This window comes from Furipterus horrens, unplaced genomic scaffold (assembly GCF_987537825.1).
Source record: "Furipterus horrens unplaced genomic scaffold, mFurHor1.1.pri manual_scaffold_16, whole genome shotgun sequence".
Lineage (NCBI taxonomy): Eukaryota > Metazoa > Chordata > Mammalia > Chiroptera > Furipteridae > Furipterus > Furipterus horrens.
In genome coordinates, this window is record NW_028327186.1 from 3,210,049 (window position 1) to 3,230,125 (window position 20,077).

The 20,077-nt window shown below is 45.9% G+C and overlaps 1 protein-coding gene across 1 annotated transcript in view; it reads left to right on the forward strand.

Moving 5' to 3' along the window:
* TARS3 (threonyl-tRNA synthetase 3) overlaps nucleotides 1–20,077 on the forward strand; it is a 37,944-nt gene that overhangs the window by 9,349 nt on the left and 8,518 nt on the right. Inside the window, exons 5-13 of the mRNA XM_090263849.1 lie at nucleotides 3,893–4,014; nucleotides 5,420–5,537; nucleotides 7,816–7,880; nucleotides 8,183–8,261; nucleotides 9,036–9,182; nucleotides 9,882–9,980; nucleotides 13,907–14,073; nucleotides 15,952–16,114; nucleotides 19,101–19,238. Of these exons, the coding sequence (XP_090119975.1) occupies nucleotides 3,893–4,014; nucleotides 5,420–5,537; nucleotides 7,816–7,880; nucleotides 8,183–8,261; nucleotides 9,036–9,182; nucleotides 9,882–9,980; nucleotides 13,907–14,073; nucleotides 15,952–16,114; nucleotides 19,101–19,238 (1,098 nt within the window). The remainder of the gene's footprint in view (nucleotides 1–3,892; nucleotides 4,015–5,419; nucleotides 5,538–7,815; nucleotides 7,881–8,182; nucleotides 8,262–9,035; nucleotides 9,183–9,881; nucleotides 9,981–13,906; nucleotides 14,074–15,951; nucleotides 16,115–19,100; nucleotides 19,239–20,077) is intronic.

Sequence of the window (20,077 nt, forward strand, 5' to 3'; positions counted from 1 at the left end):
ATTAGGAACCTTACCTTTATTTGAGTATTTATATATATTTTAAGGCTTTATAAACCCTTCCCACACACTATAAACCGTTCCCAGTCCCTTATTAACCTTTCCCACTCCCTTATTAACCTTTCCCACACTTTTATAAACACTACTTATGTTCTTAAACATATTCTACACTCTTAAAGCTACGTCACTTTAACAACATACGTATACAGTACCGAAAAATCCTGCGATATAGCGAAAAATCTGTGATAAATAATTAAATACAATATTTTTAAAAATCCCACGATACAGTGAGGCCGCGATAAGTGAACCACTATGTAGAGAGGGACCGCTGTATAATCATTAACTATTACATGATTAACAAAGCCATTATCAAAAGTGATTCAGAAAGCCATTTTTAAGAGAAATAAATAGCTTATACATATTATTTACTGTTTCTCAGGAGTCCATAGCAACTGTCCCCAAACTGCATCCCAGATGTTGCAGGATTTTATTTAATTCCCTCAGTCAGCTGACCAGTATCCAAGGCGCTGGGCGCATGTGCTGGACCCTGCGGGGCTGCAGTGGACAAAGCACAGAGGTCCCACCTCGGAGCGTTTCCCCTCAGTGGGAGGAGGTGGTGAACAAGAAAGCAAACCACTAGGTGCCTTCAGACAGTGTCGGTTTGTGGAGAAAGTCCACTAGGAGCTGGAACTGAGAGCAGGTGGGGCAGCTGTTTTGTAACCCTCTCCCTTGCTCATGCTGCGGACATCATTCCGTTTCAGGGGTTCTCCTTCACAGTGGCTCCTGAACTCTGAATCTGCCAGGTGTTGGGCGGGGGGAGGGGAATCGGGGACTCTCCCAAGTTGGCGTCTTTGGAGTTCTTTCTTTCCTCTTTGCGTTCAGTGGCATCATGAAAAAGGAAACGTTGGTTCTCATGGGGACTCTCCAGAGGAAGTCACCAGCACACCTCTCTGGCTTGCCCAGGCTCTGACAGGGTCCCTGGCTCCGCTCTGTAGGGCTTCCATGAATATGTGTGGTCGTCGATGAAAGTGGCAGTAAACGTTCAGTGAAGGCTCCCTGTGTGCTAGGCACCGCCCCCAGCCCCGATGTGCATTGTCCCCTCAAGTCCCAGGTGCCCTGCCCCATAGGTACTGTTGTAATCTGCATTTTGCAGATGAAGCCACCAGGGCTTACAATGGCTAAGCAGCTTTTCCAAGACCCTGGTGCTTCCTTTAGTGTAATTTAGTAACAAAGACTATAGTTGTTCCTAGATTCTATTTTCCTGTTATTATGAACACGTAACAAGATTTTGAACATCAACCAGTTTGTGAATATTGTGTCCATATCTGTGAGAGAGAAAACCTGTAGAAAAACAAGTCAAGAAAGCTTTGATCTACAAAATGGTAAATTAATGATTTCGTAAAAGCATTTTCTGCTTTACTGAAAAATTCAAGTGTCCTTTATACAGCAAACTCTTAGACTTACATTTTAAAAGCTAATCCTATTTATACAAATATTGAGTGCATAACGCATCACATGAAAAGAAGTACTTCTGCCCTGTAGATGAATTCACATACAAAATGACAGAAATTCTTGTAAAATTGATAAATATGCACACGAGAAATAAGGGGCATTTCATAAATTGACACAGCTTTCCAGTTTAAAATAGAGTAGGTGTTCCCGTTTGTAATGCTCGGTGAAAGACTAGACATAGGTACATGTTCTACTTGACATCTTTGGTGACATCCCAGGAGCCATCAGTGGCACGCAGCTGTGACCTCCTGCTCTGGGAAACAGAAGGTACTTGGAAGTGCAAACAGCAAACGCAAACTTCATAAGAGCTGAGGCTCCTAGTTCTGCCACGTGCTTGCGGTCACGGTCAGCGGCCTCCGCCGTGGGCAGTGGCCTGGGTCTGGGCCCTACCTCTGTTTTCCACGACTCCCCCTGCCCCATCCCCTGTACTCTCTCAGCTGAGTTGACAGGTAACCACTTCCTTCTTCGAAGCGTCTCTGTGGCAGACCTCCAGCGGTTCTTTCTCAGTCCTTCTTGCTGGCTTTTTCTTCTTCATTGGCCTCCAAACGTTAAGACCTCAATGCTCCGTGCTAGCGCCCTTCTGTCCTTCTATTCCTGTTCTAAGCTGCCACGTCCACCTGTAAACCATCTCAGCTCTGCTTTCTGGAGCTCACGCGTCAGTCTTGCACACACTGCTGCCCGTGTGACAGCTCTACCTAGAGATTGTACAAGAATCATCAGTTCAGTCTGTCCACAGAGAAATTGTTTGTAACCACGGGCTTCACGCCCTGTTGCCCAGCCCAGAATCTTGGAGGCTGTGCCTGGTGACTCCCTACCCCTCAACGCCAGTCTCCTGTTTCTCAGTAAAGCCGTTGCTTTCATGATGCCGACTGGGTCTGTCCCCTCTGTCCCTGCCCAGGAACCTATGGGGCTGCTGCTGTAGCTCCACCCAGGAAGCTGCCCCCTGCTACCTCCTCCCGGGAAATCCATCCCGGTCCTGCTACCAAAGAACGGTTTACAACGTAAATTGAGTCACTTTTGCTTAAAACCATTTAATGTGTCACACTGCATTTAGACTAAAAATCCAAATTCTTCCCCAAGGCCCTCCCAGTCGCTGGCCCTTTCTTACCCCGCCAGCCTTTCTCAAGTCACTCTGTCCCCTCCCCTGTGTGGTGACCACACAGGCCTTCCCGGGTCCCGTGGGTGGGGAGCCTTCACTGCTCTCTGTCATTACAGGGCCCTGTCCCCCTCCTAAGGACTTGTTTGTGACCGTGCCCTGACGCTGTGTTTACTGCCTGTCTCTCCGCCACGGCCCGAGACCCTTGACTCTTGTTTTTTAATCTTGTACCCAAACACCCTGTTCGCTCTGTGGACATCTGGGCATAGACAGTGCATGGAAAAGGACACGTGACTCATGCTGGCAGGTAGCCTGGCACCTGGCACCAGCCAAAGCAGAGGCCTCTGCCCCCAGGCTGACTGGGGGGGTCTGTTTGCAGAGCGCGTCCTGGCCCGCTGCCCTGGGTCGGGGTAGTACATGGTCTGCCCAAGCAGCTAACTCTCTCTGCTCTGATTCATTTTGTTAAACAACTTCCTAATCATAATTCGTTCCCTCTTAAGGGAAAGGACTTAATCTTGTTCCTTTGGCACCTGTATTTATTTGGTGACTGGTTAGTTTTAGTTTCTCCATAAGCCATTGATTCCTTGGGAATTCACAACCAAATCAAGGTTCTGAACTTGTCAGGCAGGTGACGTCAGGAAATTAACTCGTGCGTGCTCTGCTGGGGGGTGGGCGTGGGGGTTCAGTGTCTCAGGCAGCCAGAAAGTATTCGTCCCCTAGGCACACCTTCTCCAGAGCTATCTCGTGGAGGTCCTCAGTCACACGCAGTTCAGCCCAGGAAGGCTCGTATGTGGATGCAAAGTTCTGTTAATGTTTGCGGCATGTGAGCAGCCCCTTGGGCCTCTCTGTCTGCCTCTGGCACGGAGGCCACTCCTGGACAGACAGGAGGGGAACCCGCGTCTGTCAGTCCCGGCTCTTCTCCGCTCTGGGCTGAACCAGGTTCTCCCCGCTCTGGGCCGCCCTGCCCAGTGTTTCTCTCCAGCGCGTGGCCGGGGCCTCTGCACAGCGGACATGCCCGGGAGGAAGTGGTTCAGGGCTGCGCTTCAGCCTTGGCTCCCAGAGGCGAGCAGTTTTAGGCCAGAGGTGGGCGGACGGCCCCGGCGGAGCTGCCGGGAGGGCTCGGAAGAACACTCTCTTCTCAGCAGCATCAGAGGTTTTCTTTCCAAACGGGTGTTGCCCTGCGTCCTGCTGTTTATCCCCTTAAGACGCACCCACTTGCTGATGCTCTGCTAGTCCTTCTCCACGCTGTCACCCTGACAGTCAGTGGCCTGTGTCCTGTGCCTGCAGGTGTACTGGCACTCCAGTGCCCACGTCCTCGGGGAGGCCATGGAGCTGTACTACGGGGGCCACCTGTGCTACGGGCCACCCATCGAAAGCGGATTTTATTACGACATGTTCATCCACGACAGGTAACGCCCCTGAGTGCACATGTTCGTGGCTCATTGTTTTATAATGGTTCCATAGTCCTTTAGTGACCGTATGTGTTACGTGATATTGTTGTAGGTTGGTTAATCACTTTTGAAAACTTTCTGAATGAGTTTAGAGTCAAGGGTCACTTCTGAAATTTTCTTTCTTTTCCTGGAAGGAGGGGATGTACTATTTATCTAATCTGGGACTTCCTAGAGCCGGGTACCCTGATGAAGACCAGAACTGCAAGGTTCATCCTCAGAGAACAGTTAGCTCAGGTTTTCTCCGTGGTAACTGAGGGCACGGTCCACCTCGGCCAGACATCTTGTGCCGATGACTGTCAGATGGGGTGGTTCGCAGGGGCCTCGCCTTCAGCAGATGGGGGCTCAAGTGTATTAGCAAGAGCCCCAGCCCCAGGCCGCCTCCTTCCCTGTACGCCTCATACGTAGCTCCCCAGGGCACCACCAGCTGCCCAAACTGAAATCCGAGGGTCCTGGTCACTGCCCTGCTCCTGCACCGCCCCAGCACCCAGCCCTCGATCCAGTTCTGCCGTTTTGGTCTCCTAAATAGTGTCCCACCCGCCTCTCCTTGTCCTGCCATAATTTAGGCCCATGGCGTTCTCGCCTGGACAATTGCAGCACACCCCGCCTTTGCCTGTCACCTCTGCGCTGTTTAAATGACCTCCCTAAACGAGCGTGTGGTCCTCTGTAGCTCCTCCAGCTCCAGCTCCCGTTAGCACCACCCCAGGGTTCCTGCCACAGAATCGTGATGGCCTACTCTGTTCTCTGTGCTCTGCGTGGTGCCCTCTGGGCGTTGGTGACGGAGCAGTGAAGGGATCCGTGTGTCCTTAAGGAGCTAACAGTCCGGTTGGGGGGGACAGGCCTAAGCAGACAGCCGTCTCTGATCAGGTGGTGACGCGTGTGTGCGGGAAAGCACGCCGGCCCGGGGAGGTTGTGCCGTGATGGCAGGTGACCCGGACGAAGGGAGGGAGCGAGCTCTGAGGGTCCGCGGGGGATATTGATGGATACGTGGAGCAAGAACACTCAGGGCTCTGAGAGACAGCCTGGGCGTGGGCGGGGGGTGGCCTCTGTGAGGAACGAAGGAAGCCAGTGTGGCCCCTCGGAGGGGTGGGCATGAAGCACGGGCGAGTGAACGGAAGACAGTTGTGTGAAGCCAGCACAGAAGGGGGATAATTCCATCTACTAATGCCTGTCTCCTTCTCTGAGAAGTAGGATTATCTCCCTGTGGATGAACGTTTGCCTTTCTAAGGGCCTGGTGCGCAAAGCGCCAGATTCCTCCATCGAGAAAGGGTGTCATTTAGTGGCAACGGTCGCAGGGCCTCCGTCCACACAGAGGGGCACGGCCGTGTCGGAAGGGTCTGTGTTGATTGTCACCTGCTCTTTGCAGAGCCGTGTCCAGCGCGGACCTGTCTGCCCTGGAGACCATCTGTAAGACGATCATCAAGGAAAAGCAGCCTTTTGAAAGACTGGAGGTCAGGAAGGACGCGCTCCTGAAAATGTTCAAGGTGATTTCAGGAAGCTGTTTGCAATAATACCTGGTGCTGGGAATATTAAAAATAATTAGCATCGACAACTTTTATTTTTGCAAATAATTGGCTGTTACTCACCAAATTGTTCCAAACGGTTGGTTGTCACTAGTCACTTGATGTGTATTTTGTTACTATTTCTTGAAATTTTTAATGCAGTTGTAGGTAGGTAAAGGGCCAGATGAATAGCTTTCATGTGTGTTTATGTATCTGATTAGTTCTGAGCACTGTTAATATTTTGACTCCTGAAGTCAACAATATTTAAAATAGCATATAAATTTTTCACTCTTTTTTTCCCTTTGGGATTTTCTTTTCTTTTTTAATTTTTTTTTAGATTTTAGTCTAAGGTAACCAGTGTAAAACTTCAACTTTTTTTTTTTTACATTGTCTTGACCAATGTACTTAAATATATTCTCTTCTATTTTTTTTTTATTTAAATAAATTCTTAATTTTATTTTTAAAATCATGCATATCAGAGAAGTCACAGAATTTGAAAGCACAATATTGTTAGTTTTGTGGATTTGAATTAAAAAAATAGATTTAGGGTTTAGTAAAAGTGGTAGCTACTTGTGTTATTTTTTTTTTGTGTGTGTGTGTGTGTGGTAAATATCCAAAATATAAAATTTGCCATTTTAACCATCTCGAAGTGTACTGCGCTGTGGCATTAAGTGCCACCATTTACTGCCATCCACCTCCGGAGCTATTTTATCTTCCCCAGCTGAGACCCTACACCCTTACACACTGACGTTCCATCCCTCACCTGCTCTTTCTGTCTGTGAATTCCACTACTCTTAGCGCCTCGTATAAATGGAATAATACAACACCTGTCATTTTTGTGACTGGCTGTCTTACTCAGCTCGAGATCCTCAAGGTTCACCCATGTTGTAGCACGCGCCAGAATTTTCTTCCTTTTTGGGGGTTGAATAATAGTCCATGGCATGTGCAAGACCTTATTCTGTTTATTCATTCGTCAGCGGGCACTGGGGTTGCTCCCATCCTTTTAATATTGTGAAAGATGTTTCCTATGAACACGGCTATCCAGATATACCTGTTCAAGTCCCTGCTTTCAGTTCTTTTGGGGACACGCCCAGGTATGGAATTGCTGAATTATATAGAATCTGTTTTATATTTTGAGCCAATGTGATACTTGCCATAGCGGCTGCACGAGTCTACATTCCCACCAGCGCTGCACACGTGTTCAGTTTCTCCACATACATACTTGCCAACACTGATTTTTCTGGGTTTTTGTAATTTATTTTTTATTTTTTATAGTAGCCATCCTAATGGGTGTGATATAGTATCTCATTGTGGTTTTGCTTGGCACCTCTCTAAAAACTAGTTATGTTAACCGTCTTTTCATGTGCTTATTGACCATTTATGTGTCTTATTTGGAGAAATGTCTGTTCAAGCTTTTTGTCCGTTTTGAAATGGGTGGTTGTTTTTTTTGTTGTTGAGTTGCAGTTCTTCGTACATTTTGGATATTGATCCTTTATTAGATATGTGCTGTGCGTTTGTCTTCTCCCATTCTGCGGGTTGAGAACCAAACACAAACCTTTGCAAAGAAAAATGTTTGGGTTTGAACATATTGGTATGAAACCGCTGAGTCATGCCAGTGTTTTTCCTTCCGCTTCCTTAACAACCCCCTTCGCCAAGTAGTTATTTAATGTAAGGGGCCGGCGCCGCGGTAAGAGTGATGGAAGCAACTGAGAAAGGAAAAGCATCTGATAGGTGTTTAAGGGGAATGATATGATCACTTAACATAAACTGTGTTTCCACACAACTCAATAATGTAGTTGTTTCCGCAGAATTTTATGTGTTTTGTGCAGTTAAAATTGGAGTCTCCTAGAACACTGCTGTCCAAGTGGAAATATGATGTGATCCACAAATCTGATCCTCGCATGCCAGCTTAAATTTTAAAAGTAAAAGAAAAGTGAAATTGGTTTTTACAACATTTTTGTTAACCTAGTGTTATTGAAATATCACTTCAACATGTAACCAACATAAAAAAAATGATTACTAAGCTATTTTACATTCTTTTTTTTCTCAGTATGCCTGGAAAACCCAGTGTATTTTGCACTCATAATGTACGTGGCCCCTGTACCGGGCAGTGCGACTCCAGGCCGTGAGCTCTCTGGGTTCCGAGGAGCTCAGCACAGGGGGCCTAGTAGACACCCATTCAGTGTGTTGGGGGGAAGAGTACATTTGTTTCCACTGAAACAGTTTATCTAATAATATGTAAATCTGTTTTTCTCTGCAGTACAATACCTTTAAATGCCGCATTTTGAAGGAGAAGGTTGACACTCCAACTACCACCGTTTACAGGTAACGTGTGCGTACGTTTTAAAACTGCTGCCTAGAAGGCGTTAGCAGCACAAGCAGTTTACCTTCGGGTGGGTGTTGATTTGTAAGCTTGCAGATTGATACACTACTTTCGTTAGGGGCTCTGAAGTGTTATCGCCAAAGGGGAGTTATTATTTTCTCATTTAAACTGTCCCTGAATGAAAAATTGCCCCAAAATATACAATCAAGTGAAATCCTTTGCTTAAATCATATGAGAACATGGCTTATAATGAATAGTCCAAAAAACTATAACAGTCTGGCATGTCTTCAATATTTCGTTATAGGTGCGGTTCACTAATTGACCTTTGTAAAGGTCCCCACGTGAGACACACTGGGAAAATTAAAACCATAAAAATTTTCAAGGTAAGGACTTACTACTTTTAATACAGCAAACTTAAGGTGAACTAAATAATTAGGGATTTAATCATATCTTTTACAATGTGAACATCTTGCTATTTTAAAAGACAATTGTTTGATTTTTACATGGGCTTCTAACGATAATTCTTAAAAGAATTTTGATAATTAGGATATTACATATAGCTTATAATTATCATTTAACCTTACTATAAGTGTTACAATGCATTTCTTTTTCATATGATATTTTATGATATTGTGGTTTTCTTAAAGCACTCTAATGTGAACAAGAGCATTTATGTGCATGTAGAATATGTATTGTAGGATAAAAGCCAAGGCCAAAGGGACATGGTGGTAGAATGGAGAAAACGTTGCCCTGAGAATCAAGATGCAGGAGACTGACTTGTGGTCCTCACCTTGACCTTCTCCCACATACCCGAGCGTTGATGGCAGCTCAGTCCTCCTAGCTTCACTTCCTGTCTTCTTCCTCTGCCGCCCCTTCTTGCTTGCTGATTACAATTGCCATTTAGCCTTCCCTTCTTCCCACTGTTTCTCCCTTTTCATTCTTGGAACCCAGAGTCGCCCCCTTACATCGCTTGCCAATGAATTTGGACTGGGAAGGCTTCAGTAGAACCAGTTTAAGATTCTTTCCAGTGCTACAAAAAGTCACCGTGAAGGAAGCTATGGTGATGCTATATCGGAAAACTGTGGACATACTTAAGACTGATTTGGTTTATAAACACATGTTAGATATGCTTCCCAAAAGGTTGTTTTGTTGTTTAGAATTCCTCAACGTACTGGGAGGGCAATCCCAAAATGGAGACACTGCAGAGGGTCTATGGGATATCCTTTCCTGCTAACAAGATGATGAAAGCCTGGGAAAAGTTCCAAGAGGAAGCCAAGAACCGAGATCACAGGAAAATCGGGAAGGTAGGCTGGGCATCCTAATCACTCCTGAGCTGCTGCGTCCCTCTGTTGGCTTACGATTATGTCCCCAAACTAAATTGTTTGACAAATATTTCTTCTCTCATCGTCGATTTGGCTGGCACTCATAGTTGGCTGTGGAGTTCTTTCGTGCTAATGCTCTAGTGCTGCTAACGTCCTTCCTTCCTGTCTCTTTCATCAGAGTTTTAAAATTGCACCCTTCTCTCATTTTTATCATGATATAAAAAATAATGTTGCTCTTAGGAACTTGTGTCTATTTCGAGAATGTGTCGTGTATTTGGGAAGCAGAGCAGAAAGAAAGAATGAGATTGGAAAGCGGGAAGACCTGGGTTTTAGCCTCAGTTCTGCCACCGCTGAGCTGTGTCTCGTGATGGGCTGGCATTCCCTGGCAGAGTCCGTGTGCCCGTGTCTCGCTGGGTGGCGAACATTTCTGATCTTTCTGCAATGTTTTCTCCCCGTGAAACCCATCCTCCAAGATGCTAAGGAGGAAAGTAGCAGTGAATACAAGGGGAAAAGAAAGCCAAGTTCAAAGTTTAGTGACCGTGAATACAAGTTGTGGTTTTCCATGCGCTAATACATGTAGTTAGATAGAAGTATTGAGGGACTTTGGAACGTCAATTATTAGCAAATGGGCATGGGGGCTGACTCAGTGAAATCTGAAATCCAGTTATTGTTTTATTCTAGGATCAGGAACTTTTCTTTTTCCATGATCTGAGTCCTGGAAGCTGTTTTTTCCTGCCCAGAGGAGCCTTCATTTATAACACACTTATGGATTTCATACGAGTAAGTTAATTACTAAAGCATTTTATTCTTATTCCACTGCATTTAGCATTTTACTATTTCCTCTCATAGTAAAATGGTGAAGCATTTCCACTAATTTCATTTTAGTAACATTAAGAATTTGGAGCCTCCAAGAAGAATACAGGTTGTGCCTTCTAATAAAAACACTGAGGTAATTTGTATTTTCCCTGAGTTAAATGCATTCTTGGATTTTATTAAATGTCTCTGTGGCGCATCTAAGTGTCCAGAGCGCGTACCATACAAAGGTAAGCCTTAGAGCCAGTGTGGAGCTCCTGCGGAAGAGGAGAGGGAGGAGGGGTCCTCTCTGGCACAGAATGCTGCACGGTGAAGCTTTGCTTCTCAGAATGTGGCCCTGGGGCTTCTTCACTGTCTGTGGCGATTTGGCAGCTGCAGAGCAAAGAGTAAGAAGACAATTCTGTAAGATACTAGCCTGTAGTACAAGTTCATAGGTTAGAAAGTCTCTAATAGGGCTGTGTGCTGTGGATACTGTTCAGACATGATCCACGTGGACTACTGGGGTTACATTTCCTTCCTTATTTTTAAAGATTTTATTTATTTATTTTTAGAGAGGGGGAAGGGAGGGAGAAAGTAAGGGAGAGAAACATCCATGTGCGAGAAAAACATGGATCAGTTGTCTTGCACATGCCCTGATCAGGGACCAGGCCCACAGCCCAGGCATGTGCCCAGACCGAGAATCGAACCTGCAACTTCTCAGTTTGTGTGATGATGCCCCACCCACTGAGCCATGCCAGTCAGGGCTACATTTTCTTTCCTGTGCTCCTCTTGTCTTTCTTATAATTAATGATCACCTAAAATTTTCATTGACTCCATTTTCTCAGTGCGTATCACTAATCCATCCTCAGCTTTCTGTCACAACTCCTGAAACTTCCCTGCAGTATGGTCTGATGATTTGGGTAATCTCTCAGTAAACTTTTTTTTCAAATTTGATCTTCCCACTCTGGAATTATGTCTTAAGACTTCTTTTCGTCATCATCCTGGCTTCTCCCCTCATCTCTTTCCTATCTTCGTCCCTTATCCCTCTTCCTGGTTTTTTTCCATCTTATTTGGGGAAGCACTTTCCTCAAGAACTTCCTGGGGAAAAGAAAAAGACTCTTTTACATGTGCTGGTTAGGTCTCTGGGTCCCCGTCTCGTTTATTTCCCCTCCTTTTCTCGCGCTGTGCCCCTGGAAGCTGACCTCTACGGCTTTCTCACCTGGGCTGCACATCTTCCCTAGGGATTAGCCAGTCTGAGCCCACAGTAGATGAGCGGGCGGTGAGGTGAGACCTGAAGAACCACTGGATTTTACCCGAGGCTTCAGCAGGAGGTGATGATGCGCATTGTCGCTGCTGGAGAAACAACACAGCCCCTGGCCCGTTGAACTCTCTAGGTTGGGGGCAGAGTGCGGTGGCCTTAAAGGACTGTCTTATCTCTTCTAGATGCAGGACAGGCACGGCTGATGGTCAGGTCCAAGGTCTGACTGTATGAGCGGCAGAGGTGCGCGGCCATTTAAGTACACAGCCCCCAGGGTCTCTTATGCTGAGGTAGGGGCATAGGTGGGCAGGACGGGGCCCCCGAGTCTCGGAATGGGGGTATTTGGCAGACGCAGATTGAGGCAGATAGCTTTGAACTCCCAGGTACCCTTGTCTGAAAAAATCGGCCTTTCTTGTGCAAAACACACACACACACACACACACAAACACAAACGTTACAGGTTCTTTAACTATGTTTTCCTTGTTTTTCTGTTATGTGGTCTTGCCTCTTCCCATATCTAGTAATTTGTTATTAATATGCTGGATACTGTATATAGAAATTACTAGAGAGGCTCTTGGGTCAAAAAATGCTGGATGGTCCGGATTCAGTTCTGTTCTCCCCTGGCTCTGGTCCCGTCCTTTGGGCCATCGCTGCTGCTCAGGGGAAGTGGCCCGTGCGCACCTCTGCATGGCTTTCTCAGCGTCCCCAGCACAGGGTTTTTGTGTGAATGTCAGTTTTCATTTTACTTGGGCGAATACCTAGGAGTGCGATTTCAGCGTCATATGGTAACTTGGTGTTTGTAAGAAAGCGCCACCGGTTTTCTAAAGTGACCATTGTTTCACATTCCCAGCAGCAGCGTAGCGGGGCTCCCTTTGTAAAACGCCTCAGTCGCGCCACGTTAGTGGCTGGAATCTGATCTGCCTGATGCGTGGGTGCGCGGCTGTGACCGTCGGGTGGAGAGGACAGTGGCTCCCTCACTGTTCCCCTGCTAACCACTTGGAGAACGTTTGCTTCCTGCTCCCACTGCCCTGGACTCAGTGCATTTCCAAACCAAGCTCGTCTTTGCAGACATATCGTATCTGAAACCCTGACCTCCTGTGCAGACACAGTCCTGACAGGTGCACTGAAGGGTTTAACCGAAGAGCGTCTGGCGAAGGAAGCGCTTACAGAGGCGTGGCCCGGTTCAGGTAACTGACAAGGGGCGGTGGTGTGCCCGGCACCTGGGGTTCGCACGGACCGAGTTTTACTTGGTGGGTCTGTTGCCTTCCCAGGGTGTCTAACAAAGTACGGTTAGCGGAGGGGCCTAAAACTGCAGGGAGTCACCATAGTGCAGTTCTAGAGGCCAGATGCGTGGGAGGCGGGTGCGGGCTAAGCCACACTCCCTCTGACACCCGGAGGGAACTGGCCCTTCCTTGCCCTCTCCTCGTCAGGGGTGGCTTGTCAGTTGTCCTGGCCTGTCGGGGCCTCGCTCCAGTCTTCTGTCATCACACGGCGTTCTCCCGTGTGTCTGTGTGTCGTCTCTGCTCCACGTGTGTTTGTCTTTCTCCAGATTTCCTCTTCTTTATAAGGACATCGGTCACATTGGATATGACCCACTCTTAACAACCTCCTCGTAACTTGATGGCCGCTCCAAAGCCTCTGTTTTCAAACAAGGTCCCATTCTGAGGTCCTGGGGGCTAGGACTGCAACACACCTTTCTGGGGGGTTACAGTTCAACCCACAGTAGTGGAGGACCTAGCTCTTCCTCCCAAAGGACCCACGTTCTCAGCGGTCCCGTTGGCAGGGGGTTGCTGGGGTTCTCTGACCGTTGTTGGGTGTGGAAGTGCTTGAGGCTCCGCCCTGCGTTCCAGACGGCGTCCTTCTCGCTCCATTATGTAACAGCAGCACTGTCTCCCCGGTCGCTGGGCTCAGTCATCCCGGCCAGGGGGGTGAGGCATTCTCTGCCTGGGGGCTCAGCAGCATAGGGATCCCTGTCCCCAAACGGGCAAGGGACAGGCTCAGCTCCCAACAGAGGTATGTCTGTTTTTTTTTTGTTTTTGTTTTTGTAGAAACATTCTTTCCTTGGGTACCAGGGCACATTACTGAGAGATTCTAAAGCTTCCGAGATAAAGGAAATATTCTAAAAGTTTCCAGAGAGAAAAAGCCAAAGACACAGTACTGAGTTCCAGAATGGCAATGAAATTCCCAGTAAAAACACAAAAAATAGAAGACAAGACCAGTGCCTTAGACTCTGGATCCTGGAACTCTATCCGCTAAAGGAGGCTTCTCTCTGGGTTTGCCCATTTAGTTCCACTTTTCCCAGGTTCTACTTTCCGGATTCCAAAGTATATAACTTTGCTTTTCTCTCCTTTCTCTTTGGCCCTGTAGATTTATGCTTTTATAAATATTTCAATTATTGATTTTCAAAGAATTAAAACTTAAGATACTGTATGCTATTGTACATTATAAAAGAAGTATACTTAATGTGAAAATTCTACCGAGTATACATTAATCTTTCTTTCATGATGCTGAAAGCATCACACCTAAAGCCGAGGGCATATTAATTATAAATTAATATGAGGTCACCCTGAGTTGAGAACATCGGCTCACAATAAGACTTTGCACGGCTTTGTGGTCTGTCCTCGCAGACCTGAACGTTGAATGCGTTTTCTTCCAGGAGGAGTATCACCGCCGTAACTTCACGGAAGTGCTGTCTCCCAACATGTACAACAGCAAACTCTGGGAAGTCTCAGGCCACTGGCAGCATTACAGCCAGAACATGTTCACCTTTGACGTTGAGAAAGACACTTTTGCCCTTAAGCCCATGAATTGTCCAGGGCATTGGTGAGTATTGAAAGTTAAGGAGCCCTGGCTGGTGTGGCTCAGTGGACTGAGTGCCAGCCTGCGAACCAAAGGGTCACAGGTTCGATTCCCAGTCAGGGCACAGGCCTGGGTTGCAGGCCAGGTCCCCAGTTGGGGGTGCACGAGAGGCAACCACACAGTGATGTTTTCCTCTCTTTCTCCCTCCCTTCCTTTCTTTCTAAAAATAAAATCTTTAAAAACGTCAAGAAGACCTTTGCATAAGAGCACAGAGCTCACTCCATCCCAATGAGCTTTCAGCATTTTTACATATTTTACTTTTTTGGTTAAGCAACTCTTTTAATCTGAAGAAGGTTGGTTACTAATTATCTTTTCCAAGTTACTTCATTCTGGAGGAGGAGTGTACTATTTAAAATATGGTTGATCTTTGGCAGGTGTGCAGTGTTAGCTGGAAGCCATTTAATGTTTTGTGCTGCTTAGAGATAATATTATGTATCAACTTTTATAAATTATTATAGTATTTTTCTTCATAATCATAATACAATTCAAATACACACATTTGCCAAACATTCTGTTCTTATGTGTTGTTTGAGTTGATTATAATAAGTCCAGTGAGGTTGTGATCAGTGGGCAACTGGGTTTCATTAATTCCAAGATAACTTTTCCTCCCACATTTCAACATCTTTGAAATTGGGACGCATCTGCGATTGGGGGTATTTAGCATTATGTAAGAATTGAATTAATGGGTGGTTTTTTTCTTAGTGGTACCTAAAGTAATGGTACCTCTTCTGGCTGGTGTTGTTTTAGATTCCCCGAAAGACTGTAATTGTCATAAAGTTGGCATGCACATTAAGCTTGTAGGACAAACCAATTTTATAACCAGAAGTGAACAGACACAGTTCTCCACACACAAAAAATCTCAGTTATTATAGTTTTGCCTCATCAACATACATAGTTTTGCGTAAATTGACTTTAGAAGGTAACTATTAAAACAAACCTCTGAACACTGAATAAAGCTCTTAGTCCTTTTCAGTAAACACTAAAAGAAGTTCAGCTTTATGCTGGCAGCAGGTAAACAACATATATTTCCCTTTAGATTTGTGAAAACTGGCATGTAAATAGTCTATAACCTCTCTTTTGAAACAGACGGTGGAGGTCCATCTAGCGCTTTGCATTCTCTGAAACACTTGCATTAACAACATATTAACGCAATTTCCCATGAGGTACCATCTGAAGCTGTAGCCTGTGATTTCGACTCTGACTATGAGGAAGGCTGAGTGGAAGAAGAAAACGTAACTTTGTATTCGCACGCCTCAGAATAAGAAAGTAGGACCTCCGCGACTTAGTGGGGAGGGGACACGGGAGCCGCGGGGGGTGCTTTCTGCAGAAGGGACATCATTACCTCAACAGAGAGCCTTCGTCACGTCCCTGCAGTGCTTGGTGCTGGGAACACAGGGGGGATTAAGAGAGTCCGCTTCCTCGGAGCAGAGTGGGGCAGGGACACGTATATAGAAAGCCAGTGTTTTAAAAAGTAAGACCAGTGTCAAAATAGTGGCATGTTCCAGGTACTCTTGGAGCTTAAGGGAAGCCCTGTCTGGGGAAGGGTCCAGGAAGGGGCTTTACTTAAGAGGTAGCCTTTGAAATGAAATGCAAACGGTAAGTGGAAATTCACCGGGGAAATGGGAATAGGGAGCAGCATTTCTGGTTCACAGGGAGCTATAATGATGCCAGTTCAAGGTTCAGTAATGCGTAGGAGAAGAAACATTCTTAAACCTTGTGATCTAAGAACCAGGATAAAGTGTCTACAAATCTTAAGGCGTAGTTGTAATTTGTTAATATTCAGATAGTTATGCCATCTTTTCTAAGCTAAGTGAAAGGTGTGTGTTTATGCATATTTTCTAGTCTAATGTTCGCCCATCGTCCGCGATCTTGGAGGGAAATGCCTATTAGATTTGCCGATTTTGGAGTTCTTCATAGAAATGAACTGTCGGGGACTTTAAGTGGCCTGTCCCGAGTTAGGCGCTTCCAGCAGGATGACGCGCACATCTTCTGCACCGTGGAGCAGGTACACAGCAATGCAGGGGTGACGCGTGGTGGGCACAGATTCCGCGTCTGGCCTTGGCCTCTGGGTCTCAGAGCACCTCTTACTCTGGCAGAGTCGCTGTAAGTAAGAAGTTTGCTCTAGTCTGAAGTCTCATTCAGCTCTAATTTTTATCATTCTCAAATTGGGTCGTAGGTCATTAATCTCTTGGCATGAAATTTATTATTGTTTCTCTTATAAGCTTCCTCCAGTTTTATTAACTTAAATACATTATGTCTAATATCTTAAGAGATTGGGTAGAATTTTGGATGTTTTTGTTTTTCAATATTGCGTAGAAGTTAGACTTTACTTTTTATAGGTTTTTATGTTGATTCAAAGTAAAATTGTCATGCAAAGGGCCACTACCCAACAATTTCACCTAATCAACGTTTACAGAATGCTCCAACCAGTAACAGAGTATGCGTTCTTTGAAAGTGCATAGAGTACATTTACCAAGGTAGACAGTATTCTGGGCCATAAAACAAGTCTGAATGAATTTCAAAGGATTCTGTTCATAGAAAATGTGTTTTTCTGGCCACAGTGGAATTAAATTAGAAGTCAATAACAGAAAGTTATCTGGACAATCCCCAAATATTTGGTGAGTAAATAACACACTTGTCAACAGCCTGTGTGTCAAAGAAGAAATCAAAGGGAAATTGGAAAGTATTATATACCAAACAAAGTGGAGAGGAAATTAAACACATCCAAATGTGTGGGACACCATTAAAATGGTCCTAGAGGGACATCTATAGCACTGAGTTCCCACGTTAGGAAAGAAGAATGATCCCAAACCAGCAACCTAAAAAAAAAGAAAAGAAGAGCAAATTCCATTAGAAGTAAGCAGAAGGAAGAAAATAGTAACATCAGAAATAATAAAATCGGAAAAAGGAAAATAACATGAAATATCAGTAAAAAGCAAAGATTGGTTCTCTGAGACTAATAAAATTCATAAACCTTTAATCAGACTGATCAGAGAAAAAAGGTACATGAATTAAAAATATGAGGAATGAGAGAAGTGAGATTACTACAATCTATAAATATTAAAAAGATAATAAGCCAATACTGTGAACAACCTTATGCCAATAAATTTAATGACTTAGATGCAATGGATAAATTCTTTGGAGGTATTTACATATTTCTTAGAGTTTTGGGTTTACTTTGCCTTTTCCCCCCTAGATGGTGAGGTGGGAGCCTAGATTATTGACTTCGAGACCTTTCTTTTATACTGTACACACTTAGTGCTCCGTGTTTGGCTGTTAGCACTGCTCTTGCTCTGTCTGTAACTTTTAATCTGTTGTATTTTTATTTCCACTCTGCTCAGTGTATTTTTTCTTTTAATTTCTCTTGCGACTTCCCCTTGAACCCATGGGTTATTTAGAAGTGTGTGTTCAAAGCATTTGGATATTTTCCTGTTATCTTTCTGTCATTGATTTCTAGTTTAACTCCACCATGGTCAGAAAAAAGTACTTTGTATGACTTTAACTTTCAAAAATGTGGTTGAGTTTGTTAATGGCCCAGGATAGGGTCCATGCTGGTGCGTGTGCTTTGTGTGCACTTGAACAGACGCATGTTTTGCTGCTGCTGGGTGGGGTGTTTTCCGTAGGACAGCGAGACCCCGGTGGTTTATGGTGATGGGAGCCCGCCCGTCTCCCAGCTGATTTCCTGTCTAGTTGTCCTGTCAGCTGTCGCGAGAGGGATGATGAAGTCTCCCCTACGCTGTGGATTTGTCTGTTTCTCCTTCCAGCTCCAGTTTCTGCTGCGTGTATTTTGCAGCTCTGATATCTCAGGACACAAGGTCTGCGGCAGAAACCAATTCTACTTCCCTTTCCTAGCAGTGGGCCCGTGGGTGATGAAGTCAAAAATACAGCGTCGGTTATAATCACTCAAAATAAAAGTAACCCTGTGGTGGAAAGCCAGCAAAGGGCTTGTATGCCGCAAGCTGCGAAATGCGATGAAAGAATCCCAAGCACCCTCACGTTCACTGTTTCCAGACCAGACTCCTTTTGTGTCTCAGACCACGTCGTCCTCCTCCTGGACACCGGACAGCCGGTGTCCCTCACTTCTCACCCATGTCCAGTTCATCACGAGCCCTGTTGTTAACAGCTCTCCCTAAACACCATTAGTTCCTGAATAATTTCATGCATTCCCGCGCGCCCAACATCCAGCCGGTGCCTGGCACATGGGTAATTACTGTCAGTGAGGGAATGAAAGGTCAGCTATCCTGCCAGTGCATCAGCTTCTCTGTGTTCCCGATGCTTCTCTTTAGTTCAGGCCACCAGCACCTCGCTCCTGAAATCCCACAGGCTTCCTGATGGGCCTCTCTTCTAATCTTGCCAGTCCGTACCCCCACTTTAAAAAAACTGATTGGATTGTGTTAGTTTCCTTTAAAAACAATAACAACATTTCATTGATTTTCCATTGCTGTCTTGATAAAAAGTGCAAACTTCACCCTGGCTTTGAAGGCAGTTTTCGCTGGCCCCCGCCTGCCTCCTGCCTGGTCACCTACCACCCTCCCCGGCTGTCCCCCTTTTGTGTCACACAGAGCTGGGGCCCTTGGCAGGTCCCTGTGGCTTCCCTGTCCTCTGAGCCTTTACACTCAGCATGGCCTCTTCTCCGGAGCTCCTGCCCTACTTCCGCCTGGAAGACTGCTCCCTGTCCTCCCAAGGCAGCTCAGCTGTCACGTCCTCTGGGCAGGCACCCTTCCCCCTTCTGTGTGGCAGTGTCACGGTGAGGTGCCCTTGCCTGCCTCTTTGTCCACCCCTGGCACTGGGCTGGAGGCCTGCACATGCCTGCCACATGGTGGGCATTCCGTGTACATCCATGTAAGGAGCAGACAGTCTTTAACTACCCTACAGTGAAAACATGCTTTATTTCCATTTGATGTGAAGAATGTTGTTTTTAATTTTTAGAAATGCCACAATGGATTTAATTTGGTGTTCTATTTAAATTATATCGTTTGCTCTAATTTCAGATCGAAGAAGAAATAAAGGGGTGTTTGCAGTTTTTGCAATTCGTATACTCCACGTTTGGCTTCTCCTTTGAATTAAATTTGTCCACGAGGCCCGAAAACTTTCTGGGAGAGATTGCGCTGTGGGAGGAAGCGGAAAAGGTAGGAGGCCCCAAGTGCTCCCCTTCCGTTCTTGTGAACGGGAAACGCCCGAGTGGCTGCAGTGACCCCGTGTGCAGGCACCGCGCTCAGCAGTGGAGTTTCAGGGGGGAGTGTTGGGATAAAGGTGCTGGTCATGGGACGGAGTCACCCTGTTCTCTTCACAGCGGTGATAGCAGTGCCGCGCCTTGTTTCACACTTGAACGTTTATATCGAAGTTGGTTCGTCCTCTTTCCAGTGCCAGTCACTAATAATAACTAATGTCATAGTTATTCTTTAAGTGTATTTTATTGATTATGCTATTACAGTTGTCCCAGTTTTTTTTTCCTTTGCCCCCCTCCGCCCGGTACCCTCTTCCCTTCAGCAATCCCACCCCCTTAGTTCATGTCCATGGGTCATGCATATAAGTTCTTCGGCTTCTCCATTTCCTTTACTATTCTTAACTCCCCCCTGTCTATTTTGTACCTACCAATGATGCTTCTTAGTCCCTGCACTTCTCCCCGCATTCGCCCCCTTCCCCTCCCAGCTGATAACCCTCCAAATGATCTCCATATCTGTGATTCTGTTCCTGTTCTGGTTTGCTTAGTTTGCAATGTCATGGTTTTTAAAGAAGTCCTGTGGTTCCTTCTTCAGTGGCCCTGCTCTGTCCTCTCTCCTTGGAACCGGAGTGAATCCATCAGCTCCTTGGGGCTGCGTTAATTAGCCCCACCCCAAATCTCTCCTGTGCCCCACCTTCCCAGAGCTGCAATGACTCATTAAGATGCCTTACAACATTACAGCCCCATAGCCACATGGGTCCGAGCAAATCAATGTGTCTGAGCCCAGCGCATGCACAGCCTAGA